Here is a 20055-nt window from a genome sequence, read left to right on the forward strand (position 1 = left end):
ATGAAACTTAAACAAGTGACTCCCAAGAAAGGCATGAAGACAATTTTGGATTACTTCTGAGTGTATAGCACATGATCCAATGGAGTCAGGACAGCAGAGCCAAAGAACTATAAGGAACGTATAAATAAGCTATGGGCTAGCCCAAAGATAGACTGTGTACTGTTATAAAAAGCAATGTTTTTAAAGGCGATGCAATGACATGGGGAAAATGCTTATTCAAAATGTTACATGAGGGCTGGGTGTGGCTCAGTGGCAGAGCCCTTGCCTAGCATGGGTGAGCACTGGATTTGATTCTCAGCACTACATAAAAACAAATGAATAAAATAAAAATTCATCAACAATTAAAAAAAGTGTTACATGAAAAATATTACACAAAGCAATATGAATACAATATAATGCTCATTTTCTTAAGAAAACTGCATAGAAAAAAGATTAGAGGAAATCCACCAAAAATATTTACCATTATTCCAAATAATCATTACTTTCTTTTATTGTTTTTGTCTCCCCCACAATGTCTTGAAAAATCATGTATTACATTTTTATAACTAAAAAAATTCTAAGCTTCAAAATGAAAAGGAAAAATAAAAACAGAAACTGTACTACTTTTTCTTGTTCCTGGGCCTTAATAATAACGGTTAGGTCAGGGGGATAATTCCACGAGCCCTAAACGTCATGGAAAAGGAAGCTCTTATGTTCCCATGGTCTCTCAAAACCAGAATTAGCATAGACAATTAAAATTAAGCAATAACTAAAAGTTTCATTTTGAACAAATGTTGGGAAAAGCTGCCTACAGACCCAAATGATTTGGGGAGTACAGGGGAAAAGAAGAAAGAGAAAAATGTCAAGGTCTGGACTTAAAAAAAAAAAAAAAAGTAGAATCTGGTTGAAAAATTAAGAGATTGGAAAAAGTCCAAAATCATAAGGGAAGAAGAAGATGAAAATGTAAAAACTGAAGATGCTATCTCAAAAGAAGGAAAAGTTAAGTTTTGTTCTTGTTTTAAATGAAAATCTTGTTCAGACAGGTAGGGAGAAATTCAAAGGATAACTCTTGACAAAGATAAATAGGAGAATCAAAAGAAGCCAGTCCTGCAAGAAGGGAGACTGAAATCAAAGGTGCCGCCTCTCTCTGGACAAGTTGGGCAAGAAGCAGAATCAGAAATAGCAAAGTGGAAATAACCGGCTTGGCAGAAGCCCCAATATGAATGATTGCATATTGGTCATTAATCCTTGCACAAGCACTGGTTTTTCAGCTTACCAATATGACTGTCACCTTTCTACCTGCAAGGCAGCATAGTGTAGTTATGTGATAACTCAGGAGAAGCTGAATGGTTAGGCTTGAATCCCTATTCTCCCATTTACCACTGCAGGACCTTGAGTAAATTGCTTAGCCCCTCTGCCCATGTTCTTGTCTACAAATGGGGATGATAAAACCAGCACTCATCTCAAAAGGTTATATTATTATTATTATTATCATCATCATCATCATCATCATCCATTTGTGTCTTTAGAACCAACTTCCGATTTACAGGAGATATAGGACACAGGCTGTAACAATTCAAGTAAGTAACCAGACAAATCTAGAAGATGGGACATCTTACAGGACAACTGGCCTGGTCTCCTCATTAAATCAGTGTCACTGAAAGAGAACAGTACTAGATTAAAGGAAACTTAAGGGACATAAAACTAATATGCATTAGGGTTGGGGCTGGAGCTGGGATTCAGTGGTGGGAGTGCTTGCCTAACATGTGTGAGGCACAGGGTTTGATCCTCAGCACCACATAAAAAAATAAACAAATAAAATAAAGCTCTAAAAAAACTAATATGCATTAGATACTGGATTGGAGAAACCAGTTGTTAAGGGCATTTTTAGGACAGTTAGGGAAATGTTTACAGGCCTAAGTATTAAATGACATGAAAATTTACTGAAACATGAAAGTAGAGCTCTTACTAAAACAGATTACAAAATAGTGTATTCAATATAACTTTTAATCATATTCTTCTCTCTGCATTTTCTAATTACTACAAGGCACATATACTATAAAATAACAAATTATTCATAAGAATGGAGAGAAGGAAGGAGAAAAAAAAAGAAAGGGGAGAAGGAGAAGAAAAGGAATGAGAGGGGAAGTGAGAGATTGAGCCAGAAAATCAGGTTTTGAATCTACTACCTTTAATGTCTGGATTATGATCAGGGTCAACAATCTGATTGGGCAACAATTCTTTTCTTTCTTTGGTGGAGGGAAGTGGGGATTGAACCCCAGGAGCTACATTCCCAGTCCTTTTTATTTTTTATTTTGTGATAGGGTCTTGTTAGGTTGTTTAGCCCAGCTAAGTTGCTGAGGCCTGCTTCAAATTTATGATCCTTCTGCCTCAGTCTCCTAAGTCACTGGGATTACAGGCAGGTATTACTGTGCCTCGCAATGCAACACTTATTTTCTAAAGATTCTGCCTATAAATCTTGAAACCTAGGGTGTCAGGATGATGTAGTGGAAAGATCATAAGAGTTCACATTTCAATGTCTTCCCTCCTGCAAATACAAAAGGTTGTTTGACCAATGTGAGTTTTTTCAGTTTGAAAGAAAAATAATCTTCCAATATAAGTTCATAGAAGCACTAAGAAAAATGCTTCATGTCCTAGGAACCCCTCTGCTACAGGAAAACCAGGACAGCTAGCCATTTTAGGTGCTACTCTCTATAGAGAAGATGGAATTTGATGTTGAAAGCCTGCCAAGTTGGAGGTGCTTGATAAACATTTTGATCTTTCCATGGAAACCCCAGATAGACCATGCTTAAAGTATATAGACCATGTCCCAGGAACAAGGGTAAAACCAAAATATACCCAATGCAGCAAGGGAGAAAACCAAGTTCAAGTTGATCAATCATTAATTTAACTGCGTACTAGAAAAAAATTTAATACCCTTCAGAGGAAGATTGGCATATTTATAGTCTCCATATCATTTTAAATGTCCAATATGTATAAATATTTATAGGTGTGAAAAAATACAGAAAAATGAAATGACAGGCTAGCAGACAAAAGAACAACATATTAAGATTGCTGAAAGAATAGTATAATAGTTCATTTTCAAACAATTTTTTAAAAAATTGGCAAATGCTTGTGTTGTCTTAGAGGTTGGCATAGTGGCTACTTTTGGGGGATAATGACTGGAACAAGCAAATAAAGGAGACTGGTAACGTTCTTTTTCTGGATGCTATTACATGGTTGTTTTCAATGTATCAAAACTCACTGAGCTATACACTTCACAGTATGTGCACTTCCTCTAAGTATTTAATACTTCCTTAAAGTTAAGGAAAACAACCTTGCAAAATAGATAAAAGGATTAGAGCAAATATCCATTTGGATCATATTCCATGGGGTGGTATCTATAGTAGGCATTTTATGAAAGGTTGTTACTGTTAGTATTAATATCATCACCCTACAGAAAGTTCTGGAACACCTAAGTAGATCGGAAAGCCCGTACTTCCTGAGGACAAATCTTACTTCTCAATTGGATTTTTCAAACTCTTTTTAGCACTTAGCAAAATGCTGTGTTTATGGTACTTACTAACATATTTACTGACTGCATGATTTTTAATTTAGGATAGTGTTCATATACAAGGCTGCATACAGACACTGTCTTCTGTCCACTGCAGCTCTTTCTTTTGCTCCTTTTAATCCCATTGTTCTCCTTTGGATTCTCTTAAAATTATCTTTTGGCTTAAAAAAAAAATGGAATTACCACTATGCTTTTGAATATTCTAAACCCAGCACCTTGAACTCTTTTAGGAAAAGCAGCTAGATATCTAACAACTGAAACAACCAAAAAGGCAAACACATAAACTAACCTTAGCAAAAGGCTGCAGACATCTTTGATGCACACTCTTTTTTTGAGCTGCTTCTTCCTAAGTCCAAAAACAGCCTGGACCACCCAGAGAGAAGCCTCCAGGGAGAGCATACAGATGCTGCTGACCTAGTGTCACAGAAACCAAAGCTAAAACACCATGAACAGCACTAGCTGCAAAGCTCTCCTCAGTGTTGGCTTTGGCAGCAAACCTGACACCCTTTATCAGCAGAGATACCTTTGAAGTAGCTGGCAGCCTTCCATCCCCTACTCAAATAAGCTCAGCTTCACATCCTATTCTTTTCTCCAAGATCATCTCTTCATCAGATATGAGAGAATAAAGCTCAATTAATCAGAACAGATTTTTTGCTACCAACAAGATAAACTGGGCAACTGGAACAGCTGTCTGCAAAGCACCATACAATGCTGTTAGTGACTGTGTTATATCACAGAGGAAATTCAGTCAAAGACAGGTACTGATTTCAGGTGGGTGGGGAGAGGAAAGACAGTAGGACAGATAGGGAAGAGAAGGAGGGTTAAATCACTCATCTATTCCTCTCCCAGACATCTCCAAGTTAAATCCTTTCTCAAGAGGGCAGGTTGCAGGGACACAACTGCTGGAAAATCATTCTTTCTCCATTCATTCAATTCATAGTACAGCTGTTCCCCAGGGTCTGTGGGGAATTGCTTATAGGACCCCTCAAAGATACCAAAATCCAAAGATGTTTAAATCCTTTATATAAAAAGGTGTTAGTATTTGTATATAATCTATGCACATCCTCCTCTGTACTATAAATCATCTCTAGATTATGTATAGTACTCAATATATATGTCAACCATCATTATACTATGTTGTTTATGGAACCGTTAACAATACAGACACACTTTTTTCTCCCCGAGTATTTTTGATTCACAGTTGGTTGAATCTGCAATGTGGAACCTATGGATACAGAAGGCTCACTGTACCCAGCAGAGACACATATTCCAGCATATGGGTCAATTCTTCCCTTCTTATCTATGACAATAACACCAGAGAGCATGCCTCCCATAGTATCCTCATCTTTCCACACATAGACCAAGCAGCTGGACTCAAAGATTCCCTAGGAAATCCTATCCCAGTCCAAAGGAGATAGACAGGTAACACACACTGCTTAAAAAAAAAAAAAAAGTGTATATATATATATATATATATATATATATACTAAAAAATATATATTTTAGTTGTTGATTGACCCTTATTTTATTTATTTATTTACATGAGGTGCTGAGAATTGAACCCAGTGCCTCACACATGCTAGGCAAGCAATGTACTACTGAGCCACACCCCAGCCCAACACGCACTGCTTTTAATTTTAAATCCCCTTTATCCTCTTTACTGCCAGCCCCATTTCCTTGGTGCCAAAGGAAATCTGACGGGTCATGCCAATTCCCTTGTGACTGATGTATAAATGGCAAAAGGACATGTTTAACATCTAAGGGTCCTGGAGAAAAGTCTTAATGGAGCCTATTACCTTCCTTCTCAGCACCTCTCGTGCATTCCCCACTTCCTACAGTGTAAAGGAAGCCAAATCACCTTTCATCACCCTCCAGGATCAAAGAAGGAAACCACAACAGGCTGCCTGGAAAAATTGGCCTCCCTGCTTCAGTAATGTCAGCTGCTGGGGCAGGCATGGCTCACATCCACACAGACAGGATCTTAAGGCTTCAGAGGTCCTCTCTGCCCTTCACTTTCCCCAAGAAGGAAGGCATCAGCGGTTCTCAACCCTGACTGTAGGCAACCATACCCCCGCCCGTAGGCAACCATACCCCCGCCCTACTGCAAAGACTTGGATTCAACTGCACTTGGATTCAACCTTGGCATAGGCATTTTGTTTAACTTTTACATCAACATTATTGAGACATAATTTACACACAATAAAATGTACATATTTTCAATGTACAGTATGATAAGTTTTGACAAATGCACCACCATTCTCTGGATTACAGAACATTTTCATTAACCCAGAAGTTCCCTTGTATCCCTTTGCAGTCCACCCTTCATCCATACCCTGGGCCCAAGGCAATCACTGATCTGTTTTCTATCACTAAACATAAGATTTACTTGTTCTAAAATTTCATATAAATGGAAACATATAGAGTGTACTCATTGTGCTTGGCTCCTTTTTATTAGCATAATGTTTTTTGGATTCATTTACATTGTATCTATCAGCATTCTGTTTCTTTTTATTGCTGAGTAGTATATGTGGAAGTACCATAATAGGTTTTTTCATTCATCTGTTGATGGACGTTTGGGTTGTTTCCAGTTTGGGCTATTGTGAATGAAGTATCAGCTTCCTATGGCAGCTGAAACAAATTACTGAAAACTTGGTGGCTTAAAATAACACTCGCAGAGTTCTGAAGGTCAGAACTCCAAAATTAATTTCATTGGGCTGAAACCAAGGTGTCAGCAGGACTGCTTTTGCTTGGGGGACTCATAGAAAGAGTCTGTTTTTATGCTTTTTTTTTTTTTTTTTTTTAACAATGAGATCTGACTCATGACCCCTTCTTCTATCTTCAAAGCCAGTGGTATAGCATCTTCTTATGACTATGCTCCCATCACATGGCTTTCCTCTCTTTTATCTGTAATTTCCCACTCATAAAGGCACTTTAGATTGCATTCAGGGCCCACCTATTCAAGCTTAACCTCCCCATCACAAAATCCTGAAATTATTCTTTTTTTTTCCCCCCCGGTACTGGAGATTTAACCCAGGGGTGCTTTTCCACTGAGCCACATCCCCAGCGCCCCCCCTTTTAAAATTTTTTTTTTTTTATTTTGAGACAGGGTCTCACTGAGTTGCTTAGGGCCTTGCTAAACTGTTGAGGCTGGTCTTGAACTTTCGATCCTCCTGCTTGACTCCTTCTGGAGTCACTGGAATTACAGGTGTGTGCCACTGCACCCAGCTATCCTTAAATTAATTCTATCTTCAAAGTCTTATATGGATTAGATAACATTCACAGGTTCCAAAAATTAGGACATGGACAACTTTGGGGAGGGGGTGGTATTATTCAGCCCACCACAAGCACTGTTGTCTAGGTACAAGTCTTTGTGTAGACAAATGTTTTTATTTCTTTTCTGTAAATACCTAAAAATACCAGAAGTTGCAGGGCGTGGTGGCACATGTCTGTAATCCCAGCGGCTTCGTAGGCTGAGGCAGGAGGATTGCGAGTGCCCTTGAGTTCACCCCAGTTACCCATCCCCTGCAAAAAAAAATTGCTGGTTCAGATGGTAAGTACATATTTAATTCCATAAGAATATACCAGAATCTGGGTGTGGTGGCTCACACATATAATCACACGTATAACCTCGTGAGGCTGAGGCAAGAGAATTGTAAGTTCAAATACCAAGGCCCTGTCTCTAAATAAAATACAAAAAAGGGATGGGGATGTGGCTCAGTAGTAAAAGGCCCCTGGGTTCAATACCTGGTACCAAATAAATAAATAAATAGAAATAGAGAAACTACTAAACTATTTTCTAAACTGGTTATACCATTTCACATTCTTATCAGCAACATGTGAATTTCATCCACTCTCTCTAAGACTTGCTAGTGTCAATCACTTTGATGTTAACCATTTTAGTGAATTTGGAGTTCATCTCCTTGTTTTAATTTGCATTTCCCCAATAATTAACGATATTAACCATATTTTCATGTAATGATTGGCCATTTATGTATTTTTTACTAATGAAGTGTTTACCCAAAAATGTTTTCCCATTTTTAAAAATTTGGGTAGCATGTTTTCTTATTCCCGAGTTCTAAGAGTTCTTTATTTGGCATTCCGACACAAGTCTTTGTTAGATATATATTGCTATTGTCTGAAAGTGTCCCCCCAAGTTCATGACTTGGAAACTTAATCCTCAATGAAACAGTATTGAGAGGCGGTGCCTGTGAGAGTGACTGTGTGAATAGATTAATACTATTATCGTGGGAGTGGGTTCCTTATTTCAGGAGTGGGTTTCTGATAAAAGCGAGTTTGGCTTATGCTTTCTCTCCCCGCCCTGCCCCCAAATCCTCTTTTTCTATTGCCCATATCATGTTTTCTGCCTCATTATGATGCAGCAGGAAGACCCTTGCTAGATATAAGTTCCTTGTCCTTGGACTTCCCAGTCCCAGAACTGTTAAAAAATATATATATAAGTCTCACTGTTTTGTATGTTCTTGCTTTACATTGTTGTTGTTTTGGGTAGTGGGGATTTAATATAGAGCCTTGTGGGAGACCAACCTTGCACTTGACTGAGTCGTACTTCCTGGCTGGATGCTTTGGTGCTCAGTCGAAGAAATGTGTTAGAGCTTTCCCCACCCTTCTTGGGTTCAAGGGTCCCTGTCTTGTGCATGGGTGTGTCTGGCTACAGCCCCATGGGTGAAGCTGTGCTCACCTGTCCCTTTGTAATATAACCCCTGTTTAGGATAGAATCTCCCATGGAAGTGCCTTGTGTGTGTCCCCTTCTCTTACTGTGCCCTTGGGTATGGCCTACCCAGGTGTCAGTCAGCCTGCTGACAGTGGACATCATGAAGATAGACTCAGCCCCTGAAACCTGACCCCTTGCGTCATCTGAATAGCTTCTCCTCGATAAAAGAGGGTCAGTGCGTGCTCTCGCTCTCTCTCTTCCTGCGGACTCTTAAGGTCAGAGGAGCTGTAACAGCGACCCCAAAGAAAAAGGTATTTGGGTCTCTTGTGTGGTTATTTCATGCAGCCCAGTTAGCCAATTTAACTGGAGTGACCCCTGAGCCTTTTAGTTGCGAACAGAAACCTGGCAGAGCCTCATACATACTAGGCAATCACTCTATCACTGACCTACATCCTCAACTCCTTTAAAAAATTTTTTATTTGGGCACCAGGTCTCACTAGGTTGCCCCAGCTGGCCTTGAATTTGCAATTCTTGTGTCTCAGACTCCCCAGTAACTGGGATTACAAACATACACCACCATGCCTAGCTGAAACCTTCATTCTTTATAAATTACTCAGCCTCGACTATTCTGTTATAGCAGCACAAAATAGACTGACAGAAATAGTTCAAATATTTCCTCTCACTCTGTGGCTTGTTTGTCATTTTCTTAACAATGTCTTTCCATAATTGGATGAAGTCCAATATATCTCTTTTTAAAATTTTATAGTTCATGCTTTTTATATTCTAAGAAATCTTGTCTATTCACGATCACATTTTTTAAAAAAAAATGCTGCAAGTAACTTTCACGCACAGGCAAAGTTGAGAACTATTAGTCTGAAAGGAACCTGATCTAGCTTTCTCAAATTAACCTGAGTTTCTGCCAGAGAAACTTAAGAGTATGAAAGGTAAAACAGGAGTACAGTGAACTGGAGTAATGTAAAAACAAGGATGCAAAGGAGAGTCTTAGAACTGTCTGAATTGACTGGGTTCTGAGCTTAAGTGTGAGCAGCTGACAAGGGCCAGAAACAGTAAGTTGAAAAAGCAAAAGTCAGAGATACTTTTACTGTATTCCAACTAAGGGAAAGGAGGAAAAGAGAGCCCAGATTGCCCTCTCCCCTGTGGGAAACAACAGCCCCAAGTTCATTTCACTTTAAACTGATCAAGTGGGAAAAATTATTTCTGTTCTTGGTGGGATTCTTTAGAACATGCTTCTCACAGAGACCACATGGGCATGGGGATCAGACTTGGCAGTGTTTGGTCACCGTTTTTGAAGCCACCACATTAAACAAATGGAGGTGGCAGCAATAATATTTGCCCAAACCTTGCTTCCAACAGGGGTCAGACAGACTGAGCTTTCATTACATGAGAGGAGATGTCCAGAGCACCAAATGGGCTCAATTTTCTCTGGAGTCCTGGACAAAGTGGGTCTGTTTCTAGGCTCTGAACAGGAGGTTACTTTCTCCAGATGTTATATTTAGCTAAAGGAATCTCCAACACAGTTTCATGTAAAATGCAAAATATGTCCCAAAAGACATAACCACAAACCAGAGGGCCAGCAGGGAGCATCCCCTAAGGGAGTACAGTAGCATACAGGGGCCAATTGTGCAGCCACCCTGAGATCCCCAATTGGCTGAATTAGCTGTGAGCCAGATTTTTTGGCTAGTTCTCAAATTTAATGAGACTTTGTTTCCCCTCTTACTAGAGACTCTGCCCCTGGGGAGAAAAGCATGCAGCCATATTCCACTCCAAGTCACAGCTGCTTCCCCAACACCAGGTGGAAGAAACAATTTAAAGTTGACCAGCAAATGAGAGCAGATGTTGGAAACCATGGAGATGCTGAAAAGTACCCTTATACCTACATGAAGTGTGGCTCTGGCCACCTCCATGCCTTTTGAAGGTTCATGTGCAAAATGTTAGATTAATTCTACAAGGAAGTAAAATATCCACATGCAATGAAAAAAAGTAAGAATGCCTGGGCTGCCCTTTTCCTGCACACCACACCTAGAGCATCCTAATAGACCATGTTCAAGGGTTTTAGAGCCAATGTTCTGGATTTGAATTGTAGCCTCACCCTATTTTTGCTTAATCTTTTTAAGCCTCAGTTTCCTCCTTAATAAAATAAAGATAATAATAGTAACTAACTTTTAGAATTATTGTAAGGATTAAAAAATAATGCATAAGAATGTTTAACACAATATCTGGCACATAGGGGTTCAAAAACTTCTGGCTTATATTATCATAACTTTGGCCACTGAATTTTAGATGACAATTAATATAAAACACAGATGTGCACTGGCAAGAGAGAAATAAAGTCATCTTTTCTGAAACCTGTGTCTCCAGAGAAACAGATTTTCTTTTTGCTGCTAGAACCAAATTTACTAGTAAAACAAAAGCTATATCTAGTGTATACTCTTGGATTCCAGTCTGGCGTCCCTTAGTTGCTGGTCATTACAGATAACAGCATCTGAAACAATGCCTGATTCTTCAAGAAATTTGGTCTTGAGTTGCTTAAGCTAGCCCTCAACCCACCCACACCTCTCTTTTGTTTGTTCTATCTCTGGGGCTGCAATTTATCTATCAAAATTTAACAATGGTTATCCAACAACCAGATGGAAGCCCCAGTGTAGGATACCCTTGTTGTCACAGAACTGTAGAATATTGGATTTAGAAGACACCAAGGAGACTGTATAGCTCATACTCTTTTTTTTTTTTTTTTTTTTTTGAGTTTAGGGAACTGAGGCATACAAGAACATAATTGCTCAAGCATTAATGGCAGAGCCAGGTCCAACAGAAAGGGTCACTTGGAAAAGATCTCTGCTCTGATAGCACAAAGCAAGCCTCCAAAAGCTTCTCCAACTGAATACGGTGGTTGGGCACATTCTTTAGGTCTCTTATGTGATTACTATGTCTTAACCAATGCAACATATTCTAAACAAAAGGGATTGAAAAACTTGGGTATGGAGAATGTTTCTTTGCCAATTTTTAGAAAGCAAAGAGGCTCTCACCCAGCCCAAACAGAAGGAATCTTCTCTTCTGATCTATCAGCTAGCTTCTGAGAGGACTCTGTATACTTGCAGTCCCAAGGGAGAAAAAAAATTAATCACCCTGTGGGACAGTAAACATTGGTCATGCAACAATCCTATGAGTATCTCTAATCAACTATAATTTAATCAAAACAAAGTTATTAAGAGGAAGACCTATGATCTGTACACAAAATGGAGAATGAGAGAAACCAGACCCAGAGAATATTGATAGTATGATTCTACTTATATAAAGTGTGAAACCAAGCAAAACTAATCTTTGATGTTAAAAGTCAGGACAGTAGTTATCCTTAGGGGTTTGGAAGTGGGGATGAATAGAGCATAAGGGGTGGGGGACTCCTGGGGCACTGAATTGTTCTGTTTCTTCATCTAGAGCTGGTTACACAGGTGTGCTCACTTTGTGAAAATGCACTGAGCTGTAAACCTATGATCATGCACTTCTCTTCAATGAAATATAATATATGAACAGTCCTAGGAGAAATTAGAAATTCTTCATTACAGCCCCAGCATAAAAATGCATGCTTGTAGAGATCAATCTTGAGACCATGGCTAGGAATATGGTTCTTGGGTGGATTTTCCTTCTGAGGGTGATACATCCCATGGCTCATATATGTGCCATACATTTGGGCCTCTGGTGAAGTAAATGTGGATGTGCTCTTAAGGATCCAGGAACACTAATGGCTTTGCCATCTGGCTGCCTTCACTTTAGACATCATTGATATCTGGAGAGTCTAGACAACTCTCTCACCTTGGTTCTTCTCTACACTTCTAAGGCTGGAAGAGAAGGCAGTGAAAGACTAGGTGAAATCAAGCTAGGTAAACAACTCTCACAGAAATTTTTTCTCAAAGGAACAGAAAGAATGGAGGCTACCAGTCAATCCCCTTTTCTTCTCATGGTGGTCTAAGTGGTTGTGGAAACCTATTTCTCTCAAGATTTTACCTAGGTTTTCATTATAGTCACACTTGAGCAACCCACCAAAGGTTGCAGAATAATTCAAATTAATAAAAAGCAAGCTAGAGCAGATGCTGGAAACCATGGAGATGCTGAAAAGGACCCTTATCCCTAAATGAAGTGTGGCCCTGGCCAAAACACAGCTAGGCCAGTAAATATAGCAAGTGAGCTCTGAGAGGAAGAATCTTTCTCTTCCTTCTTTCCTTTTCAGATGACTGTACTCTCCGCATCCTGTCTCTACAACACAGGGAAAGCCCCTCATGGATGTAGTCATTCTCAGTTCTTTTTGAGGCTGGTCAATACAGAAGACATTGGGTATTAATTCCAGTGAAATATGGAAAACTTCCTAACATTAAGTTAGGAAAAAAAGTGTTCCAACAGGTATAGCCATCTCAATGACAATCCTGATTATCACAGCCTTCTCTCTCTCAGCCTCAAATCTTTTTTTTTTTTCCTCTTTTTAATTAACACTGTATGGTTTTTAGTTTTGGTTTTGGTTTTGGTGATACTGGAAAGAACCCAGGAGTGCTCTACCAGTGAGCTAACTGCCCAGTTTTTTCTTTTCTTTTTTAATATTTTCAATTTTGAGACAAGGTCTCACCAAGTTATTCAGGCTAAACTCCAGCTTGTGATCTTCCTTCCTTAGCCTCTGGAGTCACTAGGATAACAGGCATGTGCCGTCATGCCCAGCCAACCTCAAATCTTAACACTGGATTTTGTCAAACAGAAACCAGTGAAATCTAAATAGCTCTTTCTATCTGTGACTTGTGGGAAGATTGTTTACCTTCTAGAAAGTCTTTAGGGATGTTAGAGATTGAGTTTCAGGCATGGCATGCTGTGTATAATGGTCGGGGCCTTTGCCACTTGTAACCAAACCTCATGAATAAAGGACTCCACTGAGAAACTCTTCTTGAGTTCCTGAGTTTCTAAGAGGTGGGTTCCACCACTGATAGGAAAGGTGAATTTAGCAGGAATTCTTTAAGATTATTACAATTATTTTTAGTGTTTTCTTAGTCAAATTTCTCAACCTACACTCAAGGAAACGTGATAAAAACTGAGCCTCAGAAAGCATGGAGAGACCCCAAACAAAGATACATCAGGATAAAAACAACCAAATTCACACGTACCTTAGGCCAAGATGAGAACTTGGAAAGAAAACGAAAACCAAAACACAAATACACATGAATTTGGTAAATAAGCTAGAAGAGGAAAACATGAAACAACACTGAGGTCCCCTAAATCCCAACCATGTCACAAATCACTTGAGGAAACCACCAAAACACACACAGTATTAATAACATGCAGATTATGACAGATGGTGCCAGTTCTGGGATTGTACTTTATAATGGTTAACTTTCCCAGGACTTGAGTTCTGAAAGGAAGAAAAGAATGCTTATTCAACAATTTTTTCCTCCCTGAATATGAAGCAAAGAATGGTCAGTGGAAAGTCTAATAAGATATCCTTCCTCTTATTTACAAGACTGTGTCACTGCTCCTGCCAAGAACGTCACTATATCTACGTACTTTCTTAAAGAGTCTTCCTGAGTCCTCGCTGACTTGGACAAATCGAGGAATTATATTATTCAGGTAGATGTCACTCAGGGTGGTATGGTCCCTGCTCTCCCGCTTCACTTGGTTTAAGAGGAGATTCCAACAGTTGACTGGAGAAAGAACATTCTGGTCCTTCCTGCAGAGAAACAGCAATAAAAGTAAATTAATAAATAAATATTGGTAAGATTCCAGGGCCAACATATACAATTACAGTCTATGCCACAAATCAAAGCAAAACCCGAAAGATGTCTTTCCTGAAGGTTGCATCCCTACTTTTTTCTTTTTCTAAAAATCCAGAGAGAGAGAGAGAGAGAGAGAGAGAGAGAGAGAGAGAGAGAGAGAGAATATAAGAATAACATGAAGTGAGGGAGGGAAAAGGGTAGGGAAAGTAGAAAAGAAAGAGAAAGAGAAAGAAGCAGAATTATTTGTTGAACACTCATGTTCTACGAATTTGTTAGAACTTTAAATGTATTAACTCATTTAAGCTCCACTGTTTCATCCTAAGAACAGAACTACCATTTTCACTATTTGACTGATTAGAAAACCAAAGCTCAGAGGGGTCGTCACTTGCCCCCAAGCCATTGCATGGTTAGTAATAGATAGCTAGGGACTAGAACCACAGTTCTCTGCAGACACTGAAGTCCATAACCTTAGCCTTTAAATTACCTGGCTTAGATGATACAAAATCATTAGAGCACTACAAATTAAATCCTCACAAGTTGTAGGATACAATGACAACAACTTTGGAGACAACTGCCATAAAAAAGTCATGGAACTCTTCAGTTCCATGGTACACATCCAAATAGATTTGATTTCATTGAGTGAACCATGACCTCATTTCCCATATAACCAAAAACACAAACCTCATCTGAACATAAGTATTCCAAAATATTCACAGATCCAGAGGGGTAAAGTGCTAAACCTAGTTGTTCACTTCAAATGAAAACAATGTGATCCAAAAGAAAAACTGTTACTTAGCTCACAGTACTAATTTAAGCAACAGTACTAATTTCTGCATCTGGGAGTTGGATTTCTTTAAGGAGAGAAACAGAAAGTAGGAAAAATTTGTGATACTGTTTATCAAGGGATAATGAGTATTTGGCACACAGCTAGTCCTTTACACATGTTGTTTAACTTAAACACCACAACTATCTGATGAGATGGGTATTATTAACCACACTGGTGGAAAAGTGGACCAAAATGAAAACAAAAACCCAACCAAACAAACAAAAAAATCTGATTAAACAACTTTCCTCCAGGTCACACAGCTAAAAAGTGGCAGTAGAGGAGTTCAAAAAGCACACCTATAATTGGAAAGCGTGCTCTTAACCACTCAAAAGAATCCTACCCAGGATACTCAATCCCCTCTTGCTCCTCTAGTCAGTCTTCAAATACAAAGGAAGGGAGTTGAGAGTGGCTTGGTCCATCAAGGCTAGACACAGGTGGGCAACTGTGACTTGTAAAGCTGAAAGTTCAACTTGGAATGTCCAGTTCCATAGTAATAACTAACACATAATTAGACCATATCTACTTAGGCTTTACAACATACCAGACCAGCCAGGCTTGGTGGCACATGCCTATCATCTCAGCAACTCAGGAGACCCAGGCAGGCTTGGTGGCACATGCCTATCATCTCAGCAAGTCAGGAGACCCAGGAAGAAAGGTCACAAGTTCAAAGCTGGCCTCAGCAACTCAGTAAGGCCCTAAGAAATTTAGTGAGACCCTTTCTCAAAATAAATGAATAAATAAATAAAAAGAGATGAGGATGTAGAGCAATGGTAAAATGCCCCTGGGTTCAATTCCTGGTACCCAAAACAAAACAAAACAAAACAATAAGACCAGCATACACATACACAAGACCAGCAAGTCAAATATCTGTCTAATCAATCTAAAAAGTTGCTTCAAACCAAAGAACTTTAGAGTCTCATCTGAAATCTGTTCTAAACTTGTCCTTTTCCCTTACCCAGGCATCACACTTCCACAGACAAAATAACTTAACACTTATGTGCCAATCACTGTGACATTATGTCAATTACCTTTCTAGGGAATTTTTAAAAGACTTATATGGGAATTTTAAAATACACTAGCCAGAGGGAGACATACAAGTCATTAATTCACTCGTAAAAATGTTTAGCATCTGGATAAAAAAAGGTCAACAGAAAACAATCCAAAAATCAAATAGTGAGAGATTTAAACACATGTTTTCAATGTTTCCATTGCAAAGAACCTCTCAAATTGATACCAAATCAGTTTTAGTTAACTATTCTAAAACAAAAACAAAACAAAACAAAAAACACCAAAATCTACTTTACATTTTTATCAAATGGTTTCTCTTGGCAAGATACCCACATCTTCAGGAAGCAAAGAATGTACCAGGCCATTACACTTGCTTTTTAAAATTAGGGCAGATCTCACAAGACCTTAAATTTACAACTGATTTCAAACTGCTTCTTATAGGAAAATGTGGGTTGGGAATCCATACTGTGCTTTATGCATGCAAACATGATGCTTCAATTCAATTCCACAAATACGTAAATATTTGTATCTTAAATAAACAAGGTACAGTATTAGGAGTGTCAGTGGTTATAAAGGCACCAATATCCCAGTGCAGTGTGGAAAACAGAGAAAAACCTCTAGTAAGACAGAATACTGGCGAGTTAAACAAAGAGCCAGCTAGCTCACAAACAGGGCACCATAGATCACAAGAGGCAGAAACCATCCAAGGAAATCAAAGTCAATCATGAAAAAAGAATGCAAGATATACAGCCCCAGGCCTCTAATATGTATGTTTATATCCCCAAGCACCCTCAAAAGAAAGGATGAGCAAGCATGATAGGTGGGGGCTGGGGTATAGCTCAGTGGGAGAGCGTGGCCTTCTAAGCCTGGTGATACATTGAAGGGGGAACCTTTTAAAATAAAATGCATTGTCACTTAAGGCTATGAAGTGTACTGAGAACTTTTTTTTTGGTGATGCTGAGAGGTGGAACTCAGGGCCTTGCTATCACATATAGTGCAACAGCTATTATGATTGATTGGTTTCACTGAATAGGGGCTTTTAAATTGTGTTCTGAGAAACTCTGGAATTAACTGAGAATCACATTTCAACTAAAACTGTAAAACATTCATACAAATGAGCAATCCCGTTAAAATGAACAAGGCCCCTGGACCCAGGTTCCCCGACTTAGACAACACTGAAATGTCTCCTAGGCCACTAGGAGAGCTTCTATGTATGAAAGCCTCAGAACAAAGAATCACTGCATGCAATGGAACTTCTAAACAATGTGCTATTAGTTCGAATGGATGTAGCTCTGCACAGGTTATTTCTTTTTCATTTAAGCCTGTGTGTGCCTCCCTAGAAAAGGCTGTACAGGTGAGCACATAACTCAACAATCATCCAAGTTCAACTATGTGTCACAGAAAGCTGACAATTGGGTTCATGGGAGATCATGGCTGGCTGGTGAGAATCAATCTTCTCAATATCATATCATTTCATTATCAATTAACACAATGCTAATGATACATGTTGGGGCTTATCTAATTAATAGTTATGAAGGGGGATGGGAAGAGCTGGTGGGTAATGTTAGAGATTAATTTTTTTTTCTTTTGTACCACGATTGAGCCACATCCCCAGCCCTTTTTCTATTTTATTTAGAGACAGGGTCTCACTGAGTTGCTTAGAACCTCGCTAAATTGCTTAGGCTGATCTTGAACTCATGATCCTCCTGCCTTAGCCTCCCAAACCACTGGGATTACAGACATGCACCATCATGCCTGACAGTGATTCAATTTTAAAACAAAGATTGTTTTTTTCAAGCACCTGAATCAATTTAAAACTATCTCAAGATTATAATAACTCTGTGTGAGTAAGAATTTTCTTGGTAGTGAACAACTCAAACCAAAACCAGAAATAACTTGGATGCTGAAACCGATACAAAAACTGTAATACTTATTCACAACTCTGATTTCAATATTTTTAGTTCATAAGCACAGCCTCATTGTTCACAGTGATTGACTCTGTAATAAGTGGTTTTTATAAATGTGTGCTTTAAAACTAGATCCAGTAAAGCGCTTGCCTACATGCACGAGGCCTGGATTTAATCCCTGATACTGCAAAAAAAAAAAAAAAAAAAAAAAAAAATCCACTGTTTTGATCTATTTCATATATTTAAGTTCTATGCAAGAATTTTGTTTTACAAAAGCAGTCTATGATTTAAACACACACACACACACACACACACACACACACACACATTAGAACTTGCTTGTTTCCTCTAGGGGTTCCCAAGCTTCCTTTTACTTTTCAATATTTCAGGTTCTCTGAGTCTGTATGCTTTCTCAGACACACTCCTCCTTTCCACTGATGTGTTTTAATTAATTCACTTATTTATTTTGGGGCGGCAGTGGGGTAAGAGAGGTGAAGATAATGTGGGGAGAGGGGAATGCAAATACACAGGCAATTTTCCCAGCCAACATGAACAAAGATGAAACACACTTCGGGCTGGAAAATAAGCAAGTCAACGAGACGTGATTTCATAGGGAGCATATTAAGGCTCTGTGAGAGTGGTTTCCTGCTCTAGCGGCTTTGCAGCCTTATTTTATTTGGGGCCGCTGGAGCCAAGGGAACTTCGTTTGGTTGGGAGATTGAAATTTGTCTTTATATCTTTTCCATCTATCATTTGTTTGCACAGTGTCTTTGCTTTCCCCGCCCCCAGAGCCCCAGGTTGTGTAATACTTGGGCATTTAAAGCCAAGGGTCTGCATCCCTTAGGAATGTGCTGAACAGCTGCAAACCTCCTCAAACACTAATCCCTAAAAAGCAGACAAAATATCCAGAAGTATTTTTCTTACTTAAAAAAAATTTTCAGGGGGAAGATCAAGAAAACATCATACTATACTGGAGAGGGGATGACTCCAGTCACAAGAAAGGGGACCCAGAAAGTCGCAAGGCGGCTGTGCATCTGCAGAAGGGATTATCACTACAAATGCACTGGAACAGATAAACCTGCACAGCTGAATCATTAGTTTCAAAGACATTAGCCCAGCTTTTCTCTCTCAATTTAGACTACTTATGAATGTTCAACAAACTTAGCAACAATGCTCAAAGGGATTTCACTAAAATATCCAGAATGAAGAGCCAACTCCATAAACTTGGCCTACTGTATTCAGACTTTCTCCTTTCCATATCCCTTCTGTTTGGTTTCACCTAAAACGTGGACATGTGTCCATTGGTGTACATCTAGCTCCTAAAGATCTTCAATGCATGACTATAAAATCCTGGAAGCTCTCCTAACCTAAGATGACATTTAATTCCTAATTGCTACATTCACGGCTCTGCAGATGGCACGCGTGGCACAAGCCTGGCATTAATGGAAGGGTTGAGCTTCTACATTTGCTGTGGTGCAGTGGGTTCCTTCTGGGGCTAATGGTCTCTGACTTGTGCACTCTCAGGGGGGTTTGTGGATCAACTGAGATGATGGTTGCAAAAGGACTAGAGCAACATGAAAGCTCGACACAAATTGTGAGGAAATATTATTATTATTATTTCCAAACAAACTAGGATTCAGTTTTCATCAATTTCCAACACACTCCTCACCCAGCCCTGGGCCAGGGCCAAGAGTGCAGCCTGCTGAAAATGCACAGCCCTCAGCAAATAATGGTTAGGATAAGATGGCAGAAACAGGCAATTAACAAAGCAGCTGTAAGTCTCTGGGAAGACGTGAGGGAGATACCAAGGGGAGAGCAGAATTCAATCTTCCACCATCCTTTCCCTAAGGGACCAGGTGGAACGATCCGTCCTGCATTCCACAGTGGGTACTATGTGCTGAGGTTGACAGGAAGACATCCAAAAGGGAGCCTAGATTGCCAGAACCCTAGATGCCTCAGCAGCTTCCAAACCCCCACCACTGTCTCAGAATTCCTATCAAACCTGCCAGTCTGTAGAGAGCTGCCAAATATCAATGCATCTAAGAATAATAGAATTTCTCACTTTGAAAAATAGACATATCTGTGATGATAGACAAAACCCAAATGATTTCAACACATCATTCAATATAAGTTATTAAGCATCCAATGAGGAGGAGGATTAAAAAAAATAAGGCGCATGCCTGATAAAAGAGATCATTTAGTGATGGTTGGATAGAAAGCTAGTGACGAGGAGGCTGGATTATTTTAACCTAAATTCCCTCCTGGCACCTTGATTAAAATGAAATGAACTGAGGCAGCCAAAGAGATTATTTTATTCAGATGAGTGT

General features: G+C 39.2%; 1 protein-coding gene across 2 annotated transcripts in view; it reads right to left on the reverse strand.

Moving 5' to 3' along the window:
* The window catches only part of Srgap2 (SLIT-ROBO Rho GTPase activating protein 2), a 240927-nt gene that overhangs the window by 105061 nt on the left and 115811 nt on the right, over positions 1-20055 (reverse strand). For both annotated transcript variants that reach the window (XM_026387464.2, XM_026387465.2), the window contains exon 4: positions 13779-13941. In XM_026387464.2, the coding sequence (XP_026243249.1) occupies positions 13779-13941 (163 nt within the window). The remainder of the gene's footprint in view (positions 1-13778; positions 13942-20055) is intronic.

Source organism: Urocitellus parryii, chromosome 9, assembly GCF_045843805.1.
Source record: "Urocitellus parryii isolate mUroPar1 chromosome 9, mUroPar1.hap1, whole genome shotgun sequence".
NCBI lineage: Eukaryota > Metazoa > Chordata > Mammalia > Rodentia > Sciuridae > Urocitellus > Urocitellus parryii.